Source organism: Myotis davidii, unplaced genomic scaffold, assembly GCF_000327345.1.
Source record: "Myotis davidii unplaced genomic scaffold, ASM32734v1 scaffold238, whole genome shotgun sequence".
Taxonomy (NCBI): domain Eukaryota; kingdom Metazoa; phylum Chordata; class Mammalia; order Chiroptera; family Vespertilionidae; genus Myotis; species Myotis davidii.
The window spans coordinates 3,865,464-3,874,870 of record NW_006293779.1 but is presented as its reverse complement, the minus strand read 5'-3'; the positions used below and the strand labels follow the sequence as shown (position 1 = coordinate 3,874,870).

At 54.9% G+C, this 9,407-nt stretch overlaps 1 protein-coding gene across 1 annotated transcript in view; it reads left to right on the top strand.

The window, feature by feature from the left end:
- FAM179A (family with sequence similarity 179 member A) overlaps positions 1-6,743 on the top strand; it is a 35,505-nt gene extending 28,762 nt beyond the window's left edge. Inside the window, exons 18-19 of the mRNA XM_015566424.1 lie at positions 3,158-3,244; positions 6,281-6,743. Of these exons, the coding sequence (XP_015421910.1) occupies positions 3,158-3,244; positions 6,281-6,537 (344 nt within the window). The 3' untranslated portion in view covers positions 6,538-6,743. The remainder of the gene's footprint in view (positions 1-3,157; positions 3,245-6,280) is intronic.
- The last annotated feature ends 2,664 nt before the right edge of the window (positions 6,744-9,407 follow it).

Below are 9,407 nucleotides of genomic sequence, written 5' to 3'. Positions count from 1 at the left end.
AGGGGTTCGCATGTCTGGAATGGTCACGCCTGGTCTGCAGAGGGTAAAATGGAGGCAATAACTAAACTTCCCCCTGGCCCAGGGCTTTGGGTGGTAGAAGCAGGGATGGGGCAGGAAGGGGTGCAAATCTTCCTTCCCACGTCACCCAGGCTGAGCCTGGTGGCCCTGGTGGTTCCGGGGGGGACCCTTGGCACCCTGCGGCCTCTCCTGGGAATGGCTCGGAGCCCTTTGAGCAGAGGGAGCTCTCGCCCAAGCCTGGTCCTTCTGCCCCACAAGGGACTCTGGGCCCGAGCTGCAGAGCATCCGTGCAATGCTGTGAAGCACTTAAATGTGAGAAGTCACAAAGCAGCAGCTCAACAGGCTGTATTCACTTCCTGCTCTGCCGGGCCAAAGGGGTCAGGAGCACAGCCACGTTGGGGGGCCGGTCTCTTGGGCTGCGTCTTAAGACCCCGCTTTATTCTGGAAGTCAGTGATCAAGGTGACTCATCAGGCCACCATGTCCCTTCTAGCTTTTAGGGTTTCTTTAGGGACAGGCGGTGTGTTGGTTACAGAGCAGGTAGGATTTCTGTCCTTTCCCAACTTTGAGGAGATGGCGAGGAAGGAGACACATTGCTCCCTGACCTCTGCCCTTTGGCCCTGCCTGCCTGGGGGCTTCTCCAGGGCGAGGCTGGAGTGGCACCCGATTTTAGGGGCTTTAGTCTGAGTACCGAGGCAGTTCCTGAGCCGGCTGGCTGGCTCTTTGGGTTCGGTACTGGGTGACTCACAGCAGGAGCGTCACTCACTGAAACACCAGACAGCTGACAGCTCATCTGCTCCCGGTCAGATCCCCACATTCACTGCAGCCTCTGGCCAGAGAGCAGATAAGCTCGGAAATGGGTGACTTCAGATCCACTTGGGCTATTTTTTCTCTCTGACTGGAAACTTATTACCTTGTATAAGTCATGTGACCAACATGTTGTGTTCATGGAATTTACAAATTCATCCGCGGTGCCCCTCTAATACACCAAGTGCTTGAGGACATCCCTTACCTTCTGTGGTCTGCGTGCACGCAGATTTCCCTGGTTATAAACCATAGTGTAAGCACATTTTTGATTTTGCGTCTTTCATTTAACACGACCCAGTTTCCCATGCCATTATGCAGTCTTTCTAGTTAATTTAAAAATGTGAAGTGTACTTTCCACCACTGTAAAAGCATACTTATTAATTATTGAGGAAATAAAAATGCAAAGCATCTGGAGGGGAAAAATCTCACAGCCCCGGCTCCTAAAATAAACCATCATTAACTTTTGGCGTTTTTCATTATAGATATTTTTCTGGGCCTGTTTGTATACATGGCTGTGGTTACATTACACATTTGAATCTTTTTTTAAAAAGACAAAGCACAAGCATTTACATATCATTACACACTTGAGTCACTGCGCAGCTCCGTCACCTGCTAAACCATAGCTCGCACTTTCTGTTTTGGTGGCTCATTCCAGTTTTTCCTTGTGATGAACAGACTTAGTTTTGGCAGCCACAGGGAAGGTGGCTGTGTGACATCATAACTTACTGAGCTTATTGCATGGTGACATCATAACTCTTCAGCTTATTGTTAGGAGTCCAGTTTGATTCTAGTTTTTGCTGCTGTTGTTCATATGCCACCATGTTTTCTATACTTTCTTTTTTTAAAAACATATATTTTTATTGGTTTCAGAGAGGAAGGAAGAAGGAGAGAGAGTTAGAAACATCAATGATGAGAGAGAGTCATCAATTGGTTGCCTCTTGCACGCCCTCCACTGGAAAGCTGGAAACCCAGGCATGTGCCCTGACTGGGAATCAAACTATGACCTCCTGGTTCGTAGATCGACGCTCAACCACTGAGCCACGCCGGCCGGGCTGCAAGCATTTACTGAGCACCTGTTGTGTGCCAGGGCCCTGGGTCCATGCTCTGGGGTAGGTGTCTGCTGGACGTGCATTTTTCAGTATTCCCCAAGTTCTTTCTCCTTTTCTGCTGTGGGAGGCCATGTCAGTGGCCAGGAGGGGGAGGTCCAACTGCTGTGAGGTGTTGGGGGGAGGGGGGCGGGCAGCATGGAGGGAGAAGTCCTTGTGCTCAGAGGTGAGCTCATGGCTGATGGTGGAGGAGGGGGGGATAGAAACACCCGCACACAATAATGCAGGTGATGACATAAAAACTTATACAATCACAGCTTTTCCGAGACACCGTGAGACCACTTCTCGCAACCTGCAATATTCTCTTTTACCTCCCAGCGCAAATAATTTTCGAGACCCTTGTCTTATGGGTGGAGCTTTTGGAAGCAGCAGAGTACACTTTCTCCTCTGTATACCTTACAAGTCTCAGGAAGAGAGCGAGGGAAACAGGAATTAGCTCTTGCTAGAATGGCTACCTGATGGAAAAAGAAAGCTTTGACTGCATGCCAGTGGGGATATGAGACCCTGTGCTGAGGGCCTGCAGGAGCTCAGAAAAGGTGTAACTCGCCTGAAGAGACTTCCTCAGGCAGGTCCCTAAATGCTGTCCCCTGTAAAGAGAAATCTGGCCTCGAGATGGTCAGCTCTGGGGTCCCGGGACGTACTGGCCGGGGTCTGCCCTGGTAGCGCCCGTCACCTCCCAGACCCTCCGCCACATTCCTGAAAAGTTCATTTTGTTACTGGTTCCACCTCCCATTGGATTGTGCTATGGCTTCCGTGGTCGCGAAACGTTGGGGGCCGGGTGTGCTGGCTGCCTCCGGGTTCATGCAGGGGCAGTCGGAGGGGAAGGAGACTGGTCCGACCTGGTGTGTGTTCTAGATTCGTGTCCCTTCCTTGAGCGAGGGGACTTTCCTCACCTTATGTGTCTCTGTGAGGGACGCAGGATTCCAAGTTCAATCGTCTGAGAAGCCAGGAGACATCCGCTATCATGGGGAAGAACGAGCAGCTTTTAAATTCAGTCCCCGTGGGGCCCTGCGGGAGCTGACTTTAGAAACACATCAGAGAAGGCCGGAGACTCGCCTCTTTATCCTGGAACACGCCTCCCCAGACCCGTGATTTTACCACCTGTGGTTCCTCCTGTAATAACACAAGGGCCTCTTCCCCACATGGGTGCTGGGGGTGCCTGGCGCCTTGCTGGCGCCCTTGCTCAGGCCACAGCATCACGGCCACGGCCACCCTCCCTCTCTTCCAGACGACCTCTGCCTCCTGCAGACGTTTGCTGGGCGGGTGCGCTTCCTCAGTGGCCGCGCAGTGCTTGACGTCACAGACCGCCTGACAGGTGAGCACCCCCCCAAACATGCCCCCCACCCTCAGGTCAGTCTCTACGCTCCTCCCCTGGCATATGGTTGAGCCCACTTGTCTTAGACCAAAACTAATTCCAGGCCATTTACAATTTTTGATAATCTGGGTTTTAAAGATAACCCCTCCATGGCCAGAAGATGATCTTTGCATTTAGTCAGAATGAAGCAGGTTGGCACATAACTGGTATAGTTCTTCAGTGCCTGTCTTCCTCTCCGCCACGGGCCTTCGGGCACCTGGTCCCGCCTGGGCAGACCCCGCCTTGCGGTTCAGGGCTTGGTCAGCAGCAGTGTGGTCCTGACAGTTAGGGAAAGCTGCCTCTCCGTTGCATGTGCAGCCTGGCGAGTGGGCTGGATTTCAACCCCACTCAACCCCCCGGCCAGCTGCCCGGGGCTGCGTTACGTGCAGATGGGGCCTGGGCCTGAGTCGGCTCTGCCTTGTTCAAGCTTCAGCTGGGAAAGCCTGCGCCAAGCTTGTCGGCTTTGAGTGCACAGCATTAGCCTTGAGTGATTTCATTCCAGGCCCGAAACCTTCTCCTGTGGCCCTGGAAGAGGCAGCATGGGAAGGACACAGATTTTGGGGGGACAGGCCCGTTAGTCACCGGCCAACTCTGACCTTGGGCAGGTTGCTGAGTTGGTTTGACCCTCTTGCTTGCTTGTTGGAAGTCTCCTCCCCATTGTAGGGAGGTCCCATCAAGGATAGAGGCAGGACTCAGCCTGCTCTCCGGACTCCTGAGGGCCCCCTAAGATGCAGATGATCATGCCACCCCCCTGCGTGGCTCCCAGCAGTGCTCAGAAGAGTGACTCACTCCCTGGAGGGGCCCACATGGCCTGTCTCTGCCTGGCCCTCTAGACTCTGCCCACTTCCCCACCCCCAGTTATAGGTCCTGGATCACAAATCCTCATAACAACCCCACAAGGAGGGTGGGGTTTCATGATTATCCCTTTAATAGAAATAAAACAACCCACCAAAAACCAAAAGCTCAGAGGGTCAAGTGCCCAACGTCCCTGGGCGGCTAATCCAGGATTTGTCCCCAGGAGCCTGGCTGCAGAGCCAAGCCCCAACCTCCGTGCTATGGGCCTCTGCCCGAGCGACCCCGGCCTTGCCTCCTAGGTGCCAGCATGCCACCGTCCTTATAGAGAGGCCGGCCGCCCACGCTCTCACTTCTGCCTGCAAAGCCCTTCTCCACCCTTCTTCCTCCACCTGGGCGATGCCCACTTGGTCTGGCATCACTTCCTCTGCCTCCCTTCTCCCCAGCCCTCCTGCCTGGTTTCATGTGCCTCTAAAGAGCACACCCCACCCTGTGCCCGCCTCCACCTGCTGGCTCAGCCAGCGCCTCACAGCATTGGGCCCTGGGGTGCTCAGCACATGCAGCCTGGCTGCAGGCATCATGCCATCTCCACCAGCCCATCTCTTGTTCCTGGCCGTGCTGCTTGCCCTGGTTTAGTTATCCCAGTGACCTCGGAGTGGCCCCTTACCTTCCATCCAGGTGCCAGGCCTTCCCCAAGAAGGTGAGGCGAGTGAGGCAGCCACAGTGCGATGCTGTGGGTGCCCTGGGATGAGAACTGGGCCACATCACTAGACCAACCTGGGTACCAGACAGGCAACCTTTTCCTCCAAATCAGTATTTTCTGGGTGAAAGCCTTCTTGTCCTTGTATTGGTCATTTATGGGGCCCAGAGGTCGGTGGGCACCCCAATTTAGATGACCTATTTACTATATATATCCCCCGCTCCCTGCAAAGCAAGAGTTTCTGTGTAGCTCTTCTGTTAACTAGGTGTCAGTCAGGAACACAGAAGGAGTTCCAATCGACACAGGCTTGGACTAATAATAGCACAGCTTAACACCCGTAAATCTTTTGCTAATTACGTTAGCTGCCTTTTAAGCTTAAGTTTAATGGGGGTTTCTTCCTCATGATGACTCCCAGAAGGGCCACTGCCAGTCCCTGCCAGCCTGAGAGACGCATCCGTCAGCCAGGTGCCCCCCTCCCTGTACCCAGGGGAATGGGAACTCATGCGGCGGGATTGATGCCTCCTTTGGTGTGTGTGTGTGTAGTCCAGGGTGGTGGTTGTGGCAGAACAAGGGTGGGAGCTGCTGGGGGCAGGTGGACCCCCCACCCTTTGGTGGAAGCAGGGGGCCCTGCCTGGGCCTGGTTCTTGGGGAAGTTCTCACCCCCATTTGCAGGTGGAGATTTAGGAAACGTTGAGTCAGAGTAGGTAGCTGGCTATACAGTGAGGTTTGGCATCCAGGCACTGGGAATACGCCATTGGAAAGGGCGTCGACTTCTCTCTTGAGTACGTTTTCCCTATTTTTTGCATGAAGTCTCATGGGTGATAACGCGGATTTAAGCAATACTAGGTACCAGTTGTCACCTGCCCACCTACTTCAGCACTTCACATACATATATTATCTAATCTAACAATCGCAAGAGTTTGGTTCCTGATTACGATCTTTACTGATTAGGGAACAGGCTCAGAAAGGTTGGGCGGCTTTCTCAAGCTCCCGCCCGCCAGAAAATAGCAGAGGCAGGATTGAATCAGGTGTGCCTGCCTCTCCCTTCTCCTGGGCTGCTGGGACCCCGAGCACTTTGCCTTGGCCTACCCCTCCCTCCATTAAAGTAAATATTCAAAATGTTATTTTATAACCATTTGGGATAAACACAAATACACACCAGGCTGCATATCTTCAAATTTCCTTCTTCTCATTTTAAAAGAAATTGAAATACAGTGGGGCCTTGACTTATGAATGTCCCGACTAACGAGTTTTTTGAGATACCAGCTGTCTCTCAGTGGATTTTTTGCATTGAGTTGATAGAGTAATGTGAGTTAACGAGCTCGGTTTTGGAACGAATTAAACTCGTAAGTCAAGGTCCTATTGTATGTTCCTGAGCCCATAACTGTCACTGGACCTCAGACATCCACCGGCCCTGGGGGGGGGGGGGCTGCTGCCCTGTGAGGCACAGAGCTGGTGTCCGGAGACTAACTGATGGAGTAACCCTGCCTCTCTCTCTCTGACAGTGCTGGTGGCCTCAGTGTGCCCCCGAAAGCCCCAGGCCGTGGAGCGCCACGTCCTTCCGGTCCTCTGGTACTTGCTGACCAACATGATCGGGAACGGGGTGCTGCCGGGGCGCGGTGAGAACGTACGCGCGGTGGCGTGTCGGCTGTCCTGGTGCCTCCAGCAGCACCTGGGCTCCCGGCTGCAGGACCTGGCCGCCGGCCAGCCACAGCACGTCCTCCAGACCCTCCAGGAGCTCTTGGCCACGGAGTCCTGCTGAGGCAGCCCCGGTCACCGGCGGAGGGATGGCACCCACAGCCACCGGCCCTGCCAGCTGGGTTAGAGGCAGATCTGAAATAGGCAATCGTTATTTTTGATCTTATTTTATGTTTATGATGGCAACATCTCCTGGTCTGCTTCCCTTAGCGTTCCAGATGTACAGAGTGTATTTTGCAGTAGAAATAAAAGAACGACTTATTTTTCTAAGGTTTTCTTATCTTCCACTCTTTGAACCTCAGAGAATGTTTCAGTCACTAGGTTTGTGGCACACAGAACAAAACATGAGCACAGCAAAACGGGCTGTGGATGATACAGAACGAGGGAGAAAAAGTGCAGCACAGGCCCACACGGCGCAGGCCATTTTGGGGTGTAGCCCCCCCCAGTCTTTGAACAGCTGGACAACCCCCACCCCAGTCCGGGGACCCTGAGTCGGTCCAGGGTCTTTATTCGGTTCCAGTCCATGCGCCAGTGGCCTGACTGGAGGTGAGTGTAACAAACAGCTCTGGGGTGGGGGTGGGGGACACTGTGCTTCCGCTTGCAAACTCTCTGTGCAGCGCCGGGGGTCCTATGCCAGCCTGCTCATGACATCTGTCCAGCTCAGGGAGAGGCAAGGAGAGTGGGACATCAGCATTCCTAAGCGCCCTCCCTGGAAGTGCCCTTCTGGCGCCTTCTGAGGTAGATGGTGCGTTTGCATTGAAACGCATCAGTGGAAGCACTTGGCGGAGCCTCGGCTCCACGCGGTAGCAGGGCCCACGTGGAATCACTCAGAGGCTCTGGAGTCACGCAGGTTCCCCCAGTTGGGCTGGATCGCGAAGCCGGAGGGTGTGTTGGATCAGGATGGGCCAGGACCGAGGAAGCAGGGAAGGTGCTGCCCACTGGTGGAGTGGCCAGAGAAATGGCATCCCGGAGGTGAGAGGGGCCGTCAGGGAAATGGCGTCCAGAGAAATGGCGTCCCGGAGGTGAGAGGGGGCCTTCAGAGAAATGGCGTCCCGGAGGTGAGAGGGGGCCTTCAGAGAAATGGCGTCCCGGAGGTGAGAGGGGCCGTCAGGGAAATGGCGCCCCCGGAGGTGAGAGGGGCCGTCAGGGAAATGGCATCCGGGAGGTGAGAGGGGCCGTCAGAGAAATGGCGTCCCAGAAGTGAGAGGGGCAGTCAGAGAAATGGCGTCCGGGAGGTGAGAGGGGGCCTTCAGAGAAATGGCGTCCCGGAGGTGAGAGGGGCCGTCAGGGAAATGGCGTCCCCGAGGTGAGAGGGGGCCGTCAGGGAAATGGCGTCCTGGAGGTGAGAGGGGCTGTCAGGGAAATGGCGTCCCGGAGGTGAGAGGGCCCGTCCGGGGCTTGGCCTCTGGACACAGGAGGAGTGGCTCTGCCTTGACGAGGGCGGGTGGCAGGCTGACAGTGGTGTGACCAGGAAGAATTAGGGCTCAGGGCACCACCTCAAACACAAGGGCAATATGGCCCCAGTCCCAGCCAAGGAGCCCAGGCCCACGGCAACGCTCCGGGGCAGGTCACAGGGTCAGCACCGAGGCCCCACCTGACGCAGGGCGGAGCGCCACTGTCCTGAGCCTCTTCTGGGGTGACAGCCCCACAGCGGGCCAGGAAGCCCCCAGTGGACTCACCTCTGTGTTTCTAAACCCGGTGGGTGCCCCGGGTAGGAGGCCACTTTCCCATCCTGTCCACCGTTGCCAGGTATAACTAGGCCGCCCCTTCCCTCCCCCAAATGCCCTGGGGTGAGCGTGGGCAGCACACAGCCACCCTGGGGTTGGGTTTTAATAGGCAGCTTAAGTGTGATTTTGGGTAATTTAGCCCCAGTGTGAGCACTTCTCACCTAATTGTGGTCCCAGCGGGGGCTTCATGGCCTCCACCGCCCTTGGTTGGTTCCCTCTGAGCCGGGTTAAAGGCCTGCAGGACCGGGAGCCCTCAAAGACGCTCTGGAGGCTGATTTTAAGTGTTTGCTTATTTCTACATCATGTCACCGGTTTTGTTTGCTGGAGTCTGAGCAAGCTTTTGGGGTTTGGTCAGGAGATTGAACTTTCTGCTTGTCAAGATCCTAGAACCTAGCAGAACATTTCAGGGCTTTTGAGAAGTGTAGGGGCTCAGGGACAGAGTCCGGCAGGGATTTCGAAGGCAGAGGTTAAGCTCAAGGTCATTGTCCTGACTCCCTGGGTTCCTGGCCTGTCTTCCAACTACATTTTCAAATCCCAAGCTTCCCGTCCCCTGTGCTCTGTGAAGCTCTTTAAAACAACAGGGAACAGCTGAAAAGCAAACAAGAATGCTTTGTCTGGTCCTGTTTTCCTTCATTATTTCAGGTTTAAATCTCACCCCAGGCACCCTGGGCTCTGGGCGATAGGCCGGGGGTCTGGCGAAGTCAGTGCCAGCAAGACCAGGCTAATGGGCCTGGCTGATGCGGCTCAGTGGTTGAGCATCGACCTATGAACCAGGAGGTTCGATTCCTGGCCAGGGCACATGTCCGGGCTCAATCCCCAGTGTGGGGCATGCAGAAGGCAGCTGGTTGATGATTCTCTCTCATCATTGATGTTTCTCTTCTCTCTCCCTTCCTCTCAGAAATAAATAAATAAAAATATATTTTAAAAACCCCCAAAAGAATGAGGCTAATGGAAAGCCAGTGGTGGGGAATATAGATGGGCCTGGGGGCCAGGGTGGGTTTGAGCCGAGCCACCACTCTTGGCTTGGCTGTGTGTGCGGCCAGAAGCCCTGCCTCCCTGAGATGCTCTTACCTAAGGTGCAGGCAGGCCTGGGGAGTGGAGCACAGCCCAGTGTACCGTGGGCTAATACAGGCTCGGGACACGACTTTATGGCAGTTCCACAGAGCCTTTGACGTGGGGCTACTCACTAACGGGCTGTCTCTGAAAG